At 38.3% G+C, this 17,067-nt stretch overlaps 1 protein-coding gene across 3 annotated transcripts in view; it reads right to left on the bottom strand.

Annotated features, from left to right (window-relative positions):
• DCP1A (decapping mRNA 1A) overlaps window positions 1-13,057 on the bottom strand; it is a 60,833-nt gene extending 47,776 nt beyond the window's left edge. Inside the window, exons 1-3 of one of the 3 annotated variants that reach the window (XM_082849130.1) lie at window positions 12,889-13,057; window positions 9,937-9,977; window positions 7,555-7,682 (exon numbers count right to left, since the gene is read on the bottom strand). In XM_082849130.1, coding sequence (XP_082705256.1) covers window positions 7,555-7,682; window positions 9,937-9,977; window positions 12,889-13,023 — 304 coding nt within the window. In that variant the 5' untranslated portion in view covers window positions 13,024-13,057. Of the gene's footprint in view, window positions 1-7,554; window positions 7,683-9,936; window positions 9,978-12,697; window positions 12,761-12,888 lie in introns of those variants that run through there. The other 2 variants (XM_082849128.1, XM_082849129.1) reach the window with 2 other exon arrangements.
• Between the last annotated feature and the right edge of the window lie 4,010 nt (window positions 13,058-17,067).

The raw sequence follows: 17,067 nt of genomic DNA, 5'->3' as shown, positions 1-17,067 counted from the left end.
GTGGAGATAAATGTCCTGTGATAAGATCAGAAATGTATAGATCGTATGGATGCTTTTTCAGAGGCCGGTTGCTATATGGAGAACTACTCTAGTACCATTTACTGAACCTGACAGAACATTCTTCTCAGCATTTTTTAAGATGTGATGGAAGAGATTTTAAACTACTGACCCAGTTATTTTACTGAGTCCATTTATTCCTAAGTTTTGTTACACTGTGTTTTTTCCAGGAAATTGTCCATATAATCCAAGTTTTAAACTTACAGGCAGAAAGTTCTTCATAGCGGTTTCTTATTTTTAAAAAGTTCTTTGCAGTGGTTTCTTATTTTATTCTCTATATTTAGTTGCTCTATATATACAGTATATATTATTACTAGTATTGCCTATTATGCCTCTCCTTACTCTTTTTTTGTTGTTGTTGTTGGATCAATCAAGTTATAGGGGAGAGTTTTTTGTTTTGTTGATTTGCTCTACTGTTCTATTGCAATTCCTACTTTCTGCAATTAATTTCTACTCATCTATATTTTCCTTCAACTTAAAGATTTCTTTTTTCCTCTATAACTTTTGTGGCTGGGTAGCCTACATATGGTATTTTTTATAAAATTCTATACAGACTTGAAAAAAATGCAAATTCTTGAACTGCTAGAAGCAGGGTTCTTTATATGTCCATTAGATCAAGCCTAACTGTGTTGTTTAAATATCCCATAACCTTATTAAATTATCTGCCTTATCTGTCAATTACTGAGGTGGCCTGTTTAACTCTCCCATTATAATTATGGATTTTAAACATTTGATATGTAATTCTGACAAATATTAATACAAGGCAATACCAGTCTGGAATTGTTTTATCTTGCAGGTTATTTACTCCTTTTGTCATTATGTGGTAACTTTTATTCCTGATGATGTTTCTTACCTTAGAATCTATCATGTGTGATTTACATAGTTACATCAGCCTTGTTTGGTTAATAGTTACCTAATATATATCATTCTATCCCTTTACTTTCAACCTATCCTGGTTTTTGAGTTTTAAGTTTTTTGAAAACAGCATTTTAGGCAAATTCTGTATCTTTATCCAATCTCAGAATCTCTTTTAACTGGCAAGTACAGTTCACTTAACATTTGTTCTAAATACTGATTTATTTATTTCTGCCATTTTATTATAACTGGGCTATTTCCCATGGTTTCTATTTATGTTTTTCCTATCTTGACTTATACTGGCTTAAAATCAAGACATCCTATTTTTTGTTCTGCAGTGATTACCCTGAATCTTTTGGGTAATCACTTGACTTAAAAGTCTGCTGTTCATCAGTTTATTTACCCTCTTCTCAGTCTTGGGATGCTTTATGTTTGGAAAGCTTTTATCTTATATTATTGCTGTCTAGTATTTTTGCTTCACTTTTTTTTTTGGTTGGTTTTTTTTTTTTTGCGGTACGCGGGCCTCTCACTGCTGTGGCCTCTCCCATAGCGGAGAACAGGCTCTGGACACGCAGGCTGAGCGGCCATGGCTCACGGGCCTGGCCGCTCCGCGGCATGTGGGATCTTCCCGGACCGGGGCACAAACTCGTGTCCCCTGCATCGGCAGGCGAACTCTCAACCATTGTGCTACCAGGGAAGCCCTGCTTCACCTTTTTAATACCTCTACTCAAACTAGTCATTTTATTGTTTTAAACAGTTAATGCTTATTTTGATGTACCTTCTTTTCTTTGCTCATTATGGTTGTTGCTTAAATCTCATTACTTCTGTGTTCAATTTCCTTATTTCTGAACTATAGCCTTTAGAACTGCACTGGTAAAATTAAATTAATTAAACTAAATTAAGAATTAATTTACAATTAAAAACTCAGTTGTACTAGGCACATTTCAAGTGTTCAATAGCCACATGTGACTAGTGGCTACCATACTGGACAGTATTGCTTTGGAAGTGTATACAACAAGGGTCTGGGGAGACAACAGTTCTGTTTTTGTTGAAAAATGTCTTTATTTTGCTCTCTTGAATTACTGAATTGTTTGTTTTTTCCTCAGTACCCTGCATATATTATTCCCCTGTCTTTCAAATTCAGTAGCTGCAATTAAATATGCTGTCAAACTGGTGCTCTTTGTAAATAATCAATCTCAAGCTTGGTTGCTTCTGTCTTTGCCTTTGATGTTTTACCATCTGTCCAGGTGTGTATTTATTTCTATTTACTTTGGGGCCTTATTTTACTGCCTAAATCTGAGACTTCTGTCTTTCATGGATTCTGGAAAATTCTCAGTCATAATCTCTTCAAATATTACCTCTCTATATATTTTATCATTCTGAAATTCTTCTCTGTCATATGTTAAACTTTCTAAGACTTTCCTATCCTATCCTCTCTTTCAAATTTTCCATTTTTTCCCTTTCTGCAATGCATCCTGGATAATTTTCTCAGATGTCTCTTCCAGTTCCCCAATTCTCTTTTCAGTTGTTATAAATTCACTGTTGAGTCCAGGTAGAGAGTTTATTTCAATAACTAAAATTTTAATTTCTAGAAGTTTTACTTGGTTATTTTTCAAATCTACCTATCATTTTATTTTATAATCTACATCGGATATTCATATCCATTGAAGTCTCTATCTGATCATTTCATTACCCAAAGTTTCTGCGAAGGGTTGGCTGTTTGTTTTATCGTAACTTTTACTGACTGAATTATTTCTTTGTATATATAGTAATTTTGGACCACGAGGCTTGTCAATAAGATGCCTGGGCAACCTGGATTAAGAATATTTCTCTCCAGAAACGTTTTGTATTTGCTTTTGCCAGATGTTCTAGAGTACTCAACAGTTGACGATCAATTTTATGTTAATTTTTTGGCCTGGGTAAGAAATTATACCAAATGAATGATATAACTTGAATCTCAAATCTGCATGAGAAAGCTCATGGTTACAATTTTCAGGGGAGACATTTTCCCTCTAACTCATAGCCTAGACTGAGGTAGATTAGCTTGCCTGTCATCTCCCTAGGTTCGTGGGGATATCTCTGATATCCTTCTAATTTATTAATATATAACTCATTAGGGCACCTGGGTGAACGTTGGTATGCACGTCTCAGCTCCAATGAGCCACCTCGTGAGGGGTCAAGGTCTTGTCTCCTGATCCCATGTAATTATAATGGGGTCCTTATGTTAAGGAACGTTCCCTATCCCCAAGAACCCTTTAACCAGCTGGCAGCTGGTGCCAGCACACAAGCTTCCCACTTTGGCTTTCAGTTTTCACTTTGATGCTGACCCATTAAAATGCCCCCATTCCCTTTCAGGCTATACTATGCATTTAATATTTTATACAGCATTTCTAAGTGTTTATAGGAGGAAGATTTTCTGACATCATATTGCTGGACAGGAGTTTTTCTTTGATGTGCCTATGCCATAACTCCTCAAAATTCAGAGTTCGCAAGAATGGTTTTATAATCCAGTTAGCAAAATGGATTCTGTTCACAAATGAAAACAGAAGATCAGCAGATTGGTAGTAATGCATATGTTTACACAGCAAAAGAATTATGATTTTTCAACTAATCACAGATAAAATGAAAACTATCGTAAGTGTTTTTAAGGGAGATGTGTCCACAGATTAAAACAGCATTACATTATCCTACAAAATTTTAGCCAGGAGGGGGCTGTGTGTTCCAGCACACCATGACCCACTGATGAGAGTTTTAAAAAATTTGTAGCCTCCAAGATTTCTCATCTTTAACATATATTTATATATATTCAACTTATCATACCTCAGGCTGTCTAGTAATTGCCCTTACAACATTTGAATGTAATATTTGTAAAGGTAAACAGAGTTCCCAGCTTGTCATGGTGCTAATCAGAAGGGATGGAAAGAAGCACACTATGGGCCTAGGTTATAAGAGAGCCTGTATAATATTAAAGTCTTCATGATTCTTTCACTAATAAGATCATTTGGCTTAAGTCCAAGATGGAGACAAAGTCTATAATATTTTATATTTGTAAGTGCCTGACAAAAAACCTTTACATATATGGTGCTCTCTTAAGATAAGCAGGTCAGATCAGTGGTTTAAGTGATTTATCCAAGGTTACAGTTGGTAAAATGGCAAAGCCTAGAATAGAATTCTTGTCTGCAAACTAAATTCCACGCAGAAGAGTGTTACCATGGCAAAGCCACCCTCAGGGATATCTTCTGCAGCCTTTGTATCTAGAAATCATTTGTAAATTTTAAAAAGGAATTACTAAATGAGAGGCATAAAAATCTAATCTAAAGCTTCCCAAGTGCTCGTTCAGTTCAGGTATGGCATAACAAAAGGGTGAGTTTCTGCATGGATCCATGCTTTAGACCTCTGTTCTCCAATATGGTAGCCACTGGTCTCGTATGGCTATTCAAAGGCAGATTGATTAAATTAAATAAACTTAAAAATAATTTTTTTCTTGGTCACACCAGCCACACTTCAAGTGCTCAACAGTCACATGTGGCTGGCTGGCGATTGCTATATGAGACAGTACCCATATAGAATCTTTCCATCATCACAGAGTTCTGTTGGATAGCACTGCTCTAGAATGTGGATTGATGACGTAATGTTATTGTTGTAGCAGAGTAGAAAGAACATTGGTTTTGAAGCTCAACAGACCTAGATTTGATTTCTGCCTGTCACTTATAACTTTTGTGACTCTTGAGAAAATTTCTTAACTTCTCTGGGACTCTTGTTTCCTCATCTGTAAGTTGGGAATCAGAAATAAGGTGCTGGGAACATCATTTTTGCTTAATAACTACAGAATCTGCAGTCTCCACAACCCTCATTGGGGTCTTGTGGCTGCCCAAAGTCCTTGCACAGTATACAAAAATATACTGCTTCCAAAAGGTTCAAGAGAATCACCAAAGCTAAGCTTCTGGAAGGCATAAGCATTTCCTCTGTAAGATTTTACCTTTCTCTTGGGGTGGTGGGGCTAGGGTGTGTGGGGAGTGTATAAAGAAAACCTAGGGAATTCCCTGGTGGTCCAGTGGTTAGGACTCCGCGCTTTCACTGCTGTGGGCCGGGATTCAATCCCTGGTCAGGGAACTAAGATCCCACAAGCCGCAAAGAATGGCCAAAACAAACAAACAAGAAAAACCACTCAAAAAAAAAATATAAAGCAAAACAAACAATTTAGAACTGGAAAAAGTTATAGCTCAATGTTCTCTCAACTCTAAAAACTGATTTAAGTGGAACTAGATCTGAGGGTGTAACTTGCGTAAAATGGGTCAGGTGTCTTGGTGGTATTTTCCAAAAGAAAACAACAGAAGAGCAGCTACAGAATCATGTACAATTACCTGTATACACAATCAGACACTAATTAACTTTTTATTTAAAGAACAATCCCTAAACAACTCAATAGCCTGCTGACCTGACAAGACTACTTTTTACTTTTAAGACTAGGTAGACAAAACATATACTCAAGAGAGGCCTTAACACTCCCAGAATCACTTTATGCTGCCTTTGTCACTTCTCCCCGATACAGCTATTCCTTTAAATACTTTCCCCAAGCTCCTCCTCTGGACTGTTTCTAATATATCCACAGTATTGTGCTTGACCTTTTCAGGCTTTTCTCTGGTCTGAAAGCAAACTGATGTGCTCCTGAATTTCTAATTAGCAATATCAGAAACTGTAAGGCCCTTGAGATGATTCAGTGCCTCAATTAACCGAGGAAGGGAATGACCTGGTTAAGTGAGTCTTCTGTTTAACTAAGGAAACCTTTGTTTCAACCTCTTGTTGAAAATCTTTCTAAAATAAAAAGCAGTAGTGCACTTTTTCCCTCAAGAATATTCTAATTAATATAAAAAACACTCCTGACAATTTAAGGTCTTATCATTACAGCAAATCAATCTATGACACTATAGTGCGGTTAAAGCTATAGTATTGATCCCAAGTAACACATGAGAAATTTACTAGATTTTCACAAAATAAAACCTAACATTAGCTTGTTTTTTTTACAATTTGCTTTCATTTCTTCCACACATGGACTATAGAAATATTTCCAGATATTTTAGGCTCCGATTAAATTTTGTTTTATCAACACAACACTGTAAATCAACTATACTCCAATAAAAATTAATTTAAAAAAATTTTGGTTAATCATGGTTCACTTATATTTGTGTTATCTTGCACTTTCAACTTCACAGGAAACTTTACTTGTTAAAGAAATATAATGAGATTCACTTCAGGCTTATGCTAAATGGTAATCAAGTCCATGGGCCTCTGATAATTTCCCCTACTGACTACTTTACCAATCAAACTTTTCTTAGAGGCAATAGCTAGATTAAACTTTCAGGTAATAAAAAGCAGAATTAAACCAATTTTCCTTAAAAAAAAATTGGATCTGTGTTACTTTGCAGAATTTCCCCTTTAACAGAATGGTCAGCATAAAGAAAACAGCTATTTGAAGTAATTCTACTGTAACATTAGTTTAAATAAATCCATTCAAACCATCTAAGAGAGGTAATTATCTGGACAAATAGTTTACTGAAAAGTCAAGAGACAGATTTTATTTCACTTAAAAGTGAGCTACAGAGAAGAATTTGGGGTTTCTAGCTTCAACACAGACCTTGTCATTTCTCATTCAGGGAATGAAAAGATGCATAATTTCTAGTAGTTTTTTACATTTTATACTGAAGACATTCCCCCAATACCAGTTACCTCCCAGTCAAGTGAAATTCAAACTTTTACTTAAGGAGCAAATTTATCTGCAGCAATCTCCTTAGATTATGGTTACAGCACAATCACCTTACCACCGTAACCAGTTTTGATATCTCTACCATCAATGCCAAACAAATCGCCCATCTTCTTTCCTCAAACACTCATACTTTCAATACCCATGCTGAAGTACAGGAACCAGGTATACTCTTTAGTGCTTTCCTTCTTGAAAGGGCCACTCTAGCTTTGCTGACCACACCCAACCATTTTTAGAGTCTATAAAATGCCTGAAAGGACCCTGGACTAGGAAGCAGAAAAAAGGGTTACAATCCTCACTCTTCAACTGAATAGCCGCCACTCACCTCAGAGTCTCAGCTGACTTAACTGCCTGCCTACCCCATAGGTTATTATATTATTAACATTAAAGTACAATAGCTCTTGGCCCTGCACTTTTACCCAACAGATACTCAACTAAATAAACAGATCGAAAAATACCACAATCAGGGCAAAGATAGTACTTTCTTTGTGGACAGAAATATCAGTATCTGTCCTGTGTCTCTTAAACTAAGTTCTGTTGCTCAGGGGCATGGGCAGCCAATAATACATGTTACAACAAAAACAAAGGGTGAAACTTATTTTCAGAGAACAAACAATAGGAATATAATGTAATGCTATTATATGGAATAGTATAGTTAACTAAAATAATGTAATAAGTTACTGTATACAAAAGAGTGTTTCAATTTTAGAAGCCCAATTTAAAAGCTCTGATCTTACTAAGAGACTCATTTATAACCACAAGAGTATAGACCATATTTTTTATTGTACCTTTAATTTCCAAGAATAATGTGCTGACAGAAACTGAAGTCACTCAATTTTAACTGCAAACATATGCACTGTAATTAACAGATAGATACTCACAGCTTGCATTTCTATATAGTAGAAATGGTTCATGGAGCTGAAATTCCAAGTCTTTATTCACTGGTTCAACTAGATTGTGCATATTCAGTCGATTCACAATGGTAAAACCATGGTAAGGTGAAGCTGACCTTAGATTTAATAGAAGAAAAAAAAATCTGTTGTCATTGTTCATTTGCAGAAATGTTATCTACCTCTTTATTTCCATTTTAAAGAATGAATACAATATTGCATTATATAGTATTATTGGCACTTAAAATTGTAAACAAAAAAATCTAAGTCAGATCATACCCCTCCTCCTCTCAGAAGCTTTCTTGGTCCATCAGAGTAAAGACCAAGGTCCTGTCTAAGGCCACCAAGGCCTCAGGTGATGTGCACCCCCTTGACTTCATCTCCTATGCCTCTTCCCTGTTCTTCCTGCTCCAGCCACACTGGGCTCCTTGCCATTCTTCCTACAGGTATGTTTCCACCTAAAGACCTCTGCCTGGGCCACTGGCCTAGAATCTAGAGTTATCCCATTTCCCACAAGCCTTTGGTAAACTGTCCTGTTCTCACTGAGGCCTACTAGAGAACTACCCTTTTTAATGCTCCCAAACTCAATACCTCTAATCCTCCTCTCTTTTTCCATACCACTTATTATTTTTTGTATTTATTGTCCTTCTCCACTAAACTGTAAATTCCATGAAAATAGGGTTGTCATTTTTTTAGATATGTCCCAAGACAGACATATAGTATATGTTTAATAAACATATGCTCAATAAAAATATAATTTATTTTAAATATGTTGCAGGATTGGTTATAATTATTGCCCACCATTACAATGATTTTTCTTACATCAAATGTGAGAACTATGGAAAAACCTGAGTTACAAAGAAAATGCTTCAAATCCTACAATAAGAAACACCCTTGGTTCTCATATCAGGATGATTCAGCATACGATCCTTTAGATATTTCTCACTTGTATACAACACTTTACGGTTTCTCACTTGTTTCTCTGTATACACTTGTTTCACTGAATCCTTTAGGTTTTCTGATTCCAAATCCAGGCTTCTTTTATACTAAGGTCTCTCCAAATCGACATTCTGACATCCTGGTATATATTTATCCAAAGTATATAAAATGTTCTCACATTTCCCAAATAGAGTTTCTCTGGTCTCCTTTTATTACAATCAATACTGTGTAAGCCTCCATAAATTTCATCAAATCAAGTCGCTCACTAAACTAAATTTTATCTTCTATAACCGGTGGATCTGTACTCTACTGTAACAATAAGGCCAGCAAAGCACTTTCCAAGTACCAACATTCTAACAACAGTTGAAGAGCTTCTAGACATTTATATTGGTAATGAAGACTAATGAAGTAGGTGAAGGGTAAAGTGTTTTTTTTTTTAAAGGAGAAAGATGAATAACAGCAAACAAAATGTCAAAAAATAAAAAGTAACATCAAAGCATATACATTTAAAGGAAAAAAAGATCAGTATTTTTAGACAAGATCTCAAAGTTGTACAGCAAAATTTAGAAGAATATTTGACAAATTCTTGTTAATAACCATCAATGGAGAAATGGAGAAAGGCAATCCATAAAAGATAACTCACAATACACACACACAGGAAAAGAACCAGGTATCAGTAATAACTCCTGCTGAGTTCCCTAAGCTTTAGAAACCAAAGGAAGGAACCTACCTCAGTCAGAGCAAGACCTAAGAGGGATCCAGGAAAACAAGGAACTCCAATGACTAACATACCCTGTCAGTTGCCTTTAGGCCAAGAAAGTTGCCGAACAAAACACAAGCTGCATTTACAAACCAATCATTTTTTTAAAAATCATGTTTTAAGACAATAATTCTCAGAAAAGTTAAAAATAAAAAATGTGCAATTATGAATAATCTAGGCTTTCTAAAGGACTCTCAAACTAAAAATACATATTACTACAGACACTGACAAAATCCAAAACTTTTGGGGGTAGATGGAAAGGGGACAGAACCAGAGTCTTAGAAGATAACTTTTTGTTTAGTAATCACACAACAGCTAGTCCATCTATTCTCTCTTTCTCAACTATTTTTCTCAATGTATTCTATTTTTCTTAATATGGCGGGAGGGAGAAAGGCAACTGCTTTAGACTCATTCATTACTAGAAAATGTTTTCCATTTTGCTAGGTTCCTAAATAAATTCTAGTTCTGTTTGATTCTGAATCACAGGAAGTGTCAAAGAAAGGACATTACTTGGTAAGGATCTCACAGCAAGGGATGGATGAATACTTGAAGGGTCAAGCAGGAAGGTCCCAAAGACAAATATACAATAGGGTTGAATCACTCCATATGACACCATTCACCATCAAATTTAAAAAAAAAAAAAATTAAAAAAAAATCTTTTTAAAAAAGCTTACCTTCGATATACAAATAAGGTCCCTTCTATATCAGTCTTCTCCTATAATAGACAATGAGATGATTAGTTTTTTTTCCCATAATCTAACCCCAAGTAGTCCCAATGGAGAAGAGATACTTCATGTTTAAGATCAACTTATTTATTTTAAAATTAATCACTTTGAACAGGTCAAGTAGGTCTTCTCCACAGACTACTATTACCAGTTTCTTTTGTATCCTTTCTATTCTATTGATGTGTATTAACTGATATGCAATGTTCTATCTAGCAACACGCCTGTATCTGCAGCAATTTCCCTTTCCTTTTTTAAAATTTAAAGGAGAAAAATTCTAGAATTAGCTTTCACTTTTTAAAACTAAAATGTTTTAGCCAAATTTCTTAATTTTAAAGCCAAGGTCCTGTATAAAGCAATTTCTTCACCTTTAAAGTTTATCAAAGTTACTAGGGGAAAAAAAAAACATTTTCTTATAGGACACTTTGTTTCATCATTGGGGAATTTTGGTATATTTTTATGAGTAGCAAATTTTGTAGCAAATTTAGTTAAGAGTTACTTTCAAACACAATTAGTTTGTTATTTTTAAAACGGTGTTGAAGAATCATGAATATTGAAATTATACTCTGTCTTAGTGTAATTCTTATAGGTCTTACAAATAATTAAAAACTTTTTTTTAGCTTAAAGTAAATGTTTTGATTAACAAAGTACAACTCATCATCCTTCACTTGCTGTGACAAGAGCGTATTTAGGTTTTAAACACAGTTACAGGGGCTTCCCTGGTGGCGCAGTGGTTGGGAGTCCGCCTGCCGATGCAGGGGACACGGGTTCATGCCCCGATCCGGGAAGATCCCACATGCCATGGAGCGGCTGGGCCCATAAGCCATGGCCGCTGAGCCTGCGCGTCCGGAGCCTGTGCTCCGCAACAGGAGAGGCCACAACCGTGAGAGGCCTGCATACCGCAAAAACAAACAAACAAACAAAACCACACAGTTACAATGTTTTTAAAAAAGCAAAAGAAACACGTTAGTCTACAGTTCACAGCCCAGATAGGACCTAAATGGTTTAAGGTAATCAACAAACTTAGCAAACTTAAATGTCAGCCATATAAAATTGAATTTGCTGGGATGAAAAAATAATTTTAAAAAATATTTACCATCTTGATTTCTTCCAGGAGTATTGCCCTAGCTTAAACATCATAATGAAACTTTTCCTTACTAAAAATTCAGAGGCTTTTTCTTGCCTTTCAAACTTTATTAGTGCAAGAAATTGGTAATCAACGGTTTCACAATGAAAGAAAACGCCCAAATAAACCACTGTGCAAAGTTACAACTCACTGTAAAATAACAATGAGAGAAGAGACTTTGGTTATACTCCATGTACCATGACCCAAATGAATAATGGCAGCTTATTTTTCAGTTCAGGTTATTATAGCTTGTATTTCATATTTAAAGGTGAATAACACAATTAAAATTCCAAAATATTGGAAGTCTGTGACAAACTAGAAATAAAAGCCTAAGTCCATGCCCCAAATAATAAGTCCATGCCCCAAATCTTCACCATTTGTCTGCAACCCATATTAGAAAAATTCATACGTAGAGCAAGAAAAATGATTAAGAACGATTCAAACTAAAGCAATGTCTAAAACAGCCACACTTAAAAAAAAAATCTATAATTTTGTTCTCTTTAGCTTCCCATACCTCCTTCTCTTACAGGAGGTGAAGAAAGAAGATAAAGTAAAGCAAGATGACTTTGAAAACTCTCTTTATCTGAATTAACTGTTTATAAACGCCAAATGATTTTTCACAAAATTACTAATTAACTATAACCTATGTATCTGCACTATGTTGTAAAGGACATACTACGATAATAATCTTTCAGTTTTGTTAGTATAAAGATTTCAATTCTTACTGAAACGTTAACGTCAATCATTAATTCGATCCAACAAATATTTACGGATTATTTCCTAAGTAAAGCCTATATAGCTGAATGAGTTAATCAAGAAGGTTCAATTTTTTTTTTAAGGGAAATTTTGTTACCTTTATTTGTTTGGCCACTTGCACGGCTTGTGGGATCTTAGTTCCCCGACAAGGGATCGAACCCGGGCACCCTGAAGCGGAAGTGCGGAGTCCTAACCACTGGACCGCCAGGAAATTCCCTAATTATGTTATTTAAACAACGGACGAAGCTTCAAACGGGCTAACAAGTCAGTGGACAAACTGAATGCAACTTTTCGGATCCTCTCCCGTGCAAAAAAGACAAAAAGTGCTTAGTCTGATGGGTGCATTCAGAGGTGACATCACCAGCAGCACTGCTGAACAGACACAGGGTCTCTTTTCCAAAGGTTTCAAGGTAATCCAATTAACATGGAAGTCATTTTCCTAAGCGCCTTGAAATCTTTTCCAAACTCTGGAAATACAGTGTAGTTCGATAAATGCAGGACTTATCCCCAACCCCTCTCTTCCAATAATTGAAACTAACTGGATTTCAAGCTCTAAATCCAAATGACCTCTGAGAAGGGAGCCCTTATTTATGTCTATTGGGGGGAGAGAAGGAGTGTTTATTTTATAGATTATGTATATATACTTTATCTAATAACTCTCAAAGCTTCAAACACAATCTTTCAGGCATCTTTATGACTCCACCAGTCTCATATCCTCTAACACACCTGCAAAAAAGGCAAGTCGCCCACATCCTCGAACCGGACCCCATGGGGCTGATCCTCTTCCAACCCTCCCCTCTATCAGCTTTTCCCCCGGATGTTTGGACCTACTTCTCTCGCTCCTCTCGCCCAATCTCCGGCTCCGCCGACACCCCTCAGGCGCCAGCCGGACTCTTCTCTAGTCCCTGGCCTCGCCCCTGCCGCCGTGGCCTCCTTCATCGGCCCCCACCCAGAACGGTCCGCGCGGCCCCTTTAAGAGGCGGCGGCCGGGCGGGCGACTTCAACGGCCTGGCTGCACTCACCCACTGGTTGGCCTTGGGGCAGAAGGTGTACAGTGCGACCTGGCCCGTGAGGTCTGCGATGCTGGTGATGTAGGGGTCGTGTTGCTTCAAGGCCGCTAGGCTCATCTCTTGCCCAGCTCGACTCAGAGACTCCATCTTGAATTCCGGAACCTAGCCCCTCTGGCGAGGGCGGAGTCGCGGACAGGAAGGTGCCATGGAGCCAAAGTTCCCCCAGCTGCGTCAGCACCCTCATCTTCCGCCTCTCAGCCGGGCCTCGCGGCGAGTCGGTACGTCAGCTATTATGCTCCGCTGCGCCCACGCCCGGGGCGCTGGGTTCCAGTGTCGTCAGGTCCCAGTGGACCTACCGTCCGGGTTGGCGTATGCCGCCGCGTAGCCGAGCTGGTAGGACGGGACTCAGTTGCTTCTTTTCCGCTGGCTGAAAGGTCCCGGCGCCCGGATCAAGGCTGCTCGGGAGCTTTCTCCAGCGTTCCTGCCGGACTAGGCTCCCAGGGCCGCAGAATGGAAACCTCGCTGTGGCAAGGCAGTGCTCCACCGTGAGTTTAGAAAGCACAGAGAAGCGGACAGGAAGGAGGGAGGGAACCCCGAAAATTACCTCAGATCTCGGCTCTCTTCGTGTTTTTATGAAGGAAAATTTTGATAAAAGCCAAACTAACCCGCCTGTAACTATACAGGAGTGTCTTTTATTATCCACGTTTACTTATTTTCCTCGTGTGAATCCCACGAAAATATTTCTATCCAGTCTTGGAAAGAGCCCGTGAAGGCTTGAGTTTGTCTTGGATCGTTTAAAGCTTTAAAACAATAACTCATTCTTTTAGCAAACATCTGTTGAGCATTTTAAGGCATTTTAAAGGGCCAGGTACTAGCTGAAGAGGAAAACAAGGCTTGTAAGGTATAGGGAGCTCTGCCCCACCGCCGACTTGTTAAAAAACATTTTCTTATAGAAAAGATACCCCAATGGAATGGAAAATTTTTGACAGAAAAAAAAAAAAAAGAAAAAGGATAGTAGTTGTATTGTTGATGATTTTACATCCCAAGGCCATTTGTTAATGGAAAGATACTTCATGTCTTACATTCTTTGCAGAATCACGTTACATATACAAATGCAGACAAGGAAACATGTATCATTCATTTACCGTTCATTAAGCAAGTATTTATTGAACTCGTAATTGTGAAAGGGTAGCCCCCTGGAAGCTTCAAAGACAACTTTCTAGCTCCGGGAGAAACTGAAAGAAGTAGGGGCAATGCTAGAGACCTTTCACTTGAAACCCAGAGGATGGAGCCACTAACTTCATCTGGTCAGGAAAGTATAGGAAGCCTTCATGGAGGAGATGATGTTTGAATTAATGTTTCAGGGATGAGTAGGAATTCATCAGAGACGAAAGGCAAGGGCTTCCTTTCATCTCACAGTCTAATGGTAGAAAAGTGTTCATCCTCATTTGCTGGTTGATTTAATTGAAGCTGGGTGGAGAAATCACTGGCTGGTTGTTCCACACTAGTCAGGGGGGATCTGGTATTAGAATCCAGGGACTACTGCCTGCTACCCCAGGGTCCTTTTATCCACACTATGGCTGCCTTTCTTCATAGTGGAGGCAGACCCCTACATCCCCTCTACCTACTTTTCTTTTTTTTTAACTTTTTATTTTATATTGGAGTATAGTTGATTAACAATTTTGTGTTAGTTTCAGGTGTACAACAAAGTGACTCAGGTATACATATATATGTATCTATTCTTTATCAAATTCTTTTCCCATTTAGGTTGTTACAGAATATTGAACAGAGTTCCCTGTGCTCTACAGTAGGTCCTTGTTGGTTATCCATTTTAAATATGGCAGTGTGTATATGTCAATCCCAAACTCCCTGACTATCCCTCCCCCCCACCTACTTTCAAGGGAACATTTAAACAATCTGTACCCTAATTTTTTTTTAATTGTATTTTTTGAATAAGTAATACATTGGTACAGAATTCAAAGGCACACCTGAAACAGAATATAGGTGTTTTTAATTCTTATTTTTTAATTGAGGTAGAGTTGACCTATAACATTATATTAGTTTCAGGTGTGCAACATAATGATTTGATATTTGTATATATTGTAAAATGATCACCACAATAGTCCAGTTAACATCCATCACCACACATAGTTACACATTTTTTTTCTCATGATGACAGCGTTCAAGATGCACTCTCTTAGCTACTTTCAAATACGCAATACAGTATTACCTGTAGTTACCATGCGGTACATTACATTCTTGTGCCTTATTCATTCGTTTTTTTCTTATGTAGATTTCCTGAAATAATCTAGGATATTTCCTTTTTTATTTATTAAATATATATTTTTGATTGAACAGGGCTAGACTAGTGAAGAACACCAAGTTATTTTAGGGAGTTTTCATTTTCAGAATAGAAAATTGCTTCGAAATGCATGTTTGCATGATCCCAAACATGTTAATGTTGACTTTGATGCCCTATACAGCTGTTAAGATATATTAAAGAGAATGTGAGTATTTTGGAATTGAAAATCTTTCTCATTTACTTTGAGGCCTGACTTTGCCTTATATTTGTGAATGAAAACTTAAGACCTTTCCCATGTCTTTTAGACCAGGGGTCCCCAACCCCCAGGCCTCGGACCTGTAGTGGTCCAGGAACCAGGCCGCACAGCAGGAGGTGAGCGGTGGGCTAGGGAGCGAAGCTTTGTCTGCCACTCCCCATTGCTCTCCATTGCTCTGAACCATTCCCCACCCCCCACCCCATCCGTGGAAAAATTGTCTTCCATGAAACTGGTCCCTGGTGCCAGAAAGGTTGGGGACCACTATTTTAGACAATAGGCTTTGAGAGGTCAGAGATTCCATCTCAGTCTATTAGGTCTCCAGCACCTAACACAGCCCCGGCAAAGAGTAGACTCTCAATAAATACTGGTGAATGAATGTTGTCTTAAAACCCAACTCCCTTAAGGCCATGGAAGAGACTTCTGGGAGGGGTGGGGAGGTGGGTGGCTGGGATCATGTGATCAGAGGTGGGAAGGAGTCTTACTCTGCACTGGAAGAACTTTGGTAACATTTGCGTTGTGTTCCATGAATGACAGTTTTTTAATAAAAATAATTTAAAATATGAAAACCTAAAACCCAATCAGTCCAACCCATGTGTCTCCCACTCTGAGTGGTTCTGTGGTAGAAAATAAAACTTGCCATTTAAAACCATGGGCTCTAGGTCCACGATGGTGGACAAGTTGATTTCCACTAGACCTTGAGCCTCAGTATACCCTCATTGTAATACATCAGCAAGCTAGATGACACACCCACAGGAGCCATGGCAGTTCCGAGGCTGACCATAAAAGGCCAATAAGTGGGCTGTGGCCCAGTTCCTAGAAATCTCTGCCCCTTTCCCAAAATTGTTGGAATAATCCTCCCACTCATTAGCCTATAAATTACCCAGCCTATGAAAAGTAACCACCCCCACACCTTGGGGCCTCTCACCTTCTGAGATGGCCCACATTTTGTCTATGGAGTGTGTATCTCCCTGAATAAACCTTTCATTTAAAAAAAATAAAATCATGGGCTGTAAGGCAAAGGGCACTAAAATACATCTACCAGCTGTGTAGCTTTGTCAGTCCCAGACTTCCCATTTCTCCAGTGTCAAATCCCAAGTCCTTGCCATGGCCTAGGAGGAGACATTGCTGGGCCTGGTCTCTTGCTTTCTTTCCATCTCCATTTTCTGTGAATTGCTCTTTCAAATTTTCCATCCCAGCCCACTGACTGACATGTGCTAAATGAGTCTAGTCTCAGGGCCTTTGCACTTGTTGTTCTCCCTTTCTGGAACATTCTTTTTTTTTTTTTTTTTTTGCGGTACGTGGGCCTCTCACTGTTGTGGCCTCTCCCATTGCGGAGCACAGGCTCCGGACGCACAGGCTCAGCGGCCATGGCTCACGGGCCTACCCGCTCCGCGGCATGTGGGATCTTCCCGGGCTGGGGCACAAACCCGTGTCCCCTGCATCGGCAGGTGGACTCTCAACCACTGCGCCACCAGGGAAGCCCTGGAACATTCTTGTCTCTGATACCCCTGTGATATAATAATGGCTCATTTCCTCACTTTCTTCATAGCACTTATCTGTGAGTTGTAGTTATTATATTCACTTTTGTCTGTCTCATCAGCTTAGTGAAGCAGGAACCATGTCTGTCTTGTTT

The sequence above is a fragment of the Leucopleurus acutus genome (genome assembly GCF_964270905.1).
Source record: "Leucopleurus acutus genome assembly, chromosome: 10".
Classification (NCBI taxonomy): Eukaryota; Metazoa; Chordata; class Mammalia; order Artiodactyla; family Delphinidae; genus Leucopleurus; species Leucopleurus acutus.
Note: the sequence above shows the minus strand (reverse complement) of the source record. Positions and strands in the feature narration are given on the sequence as shown.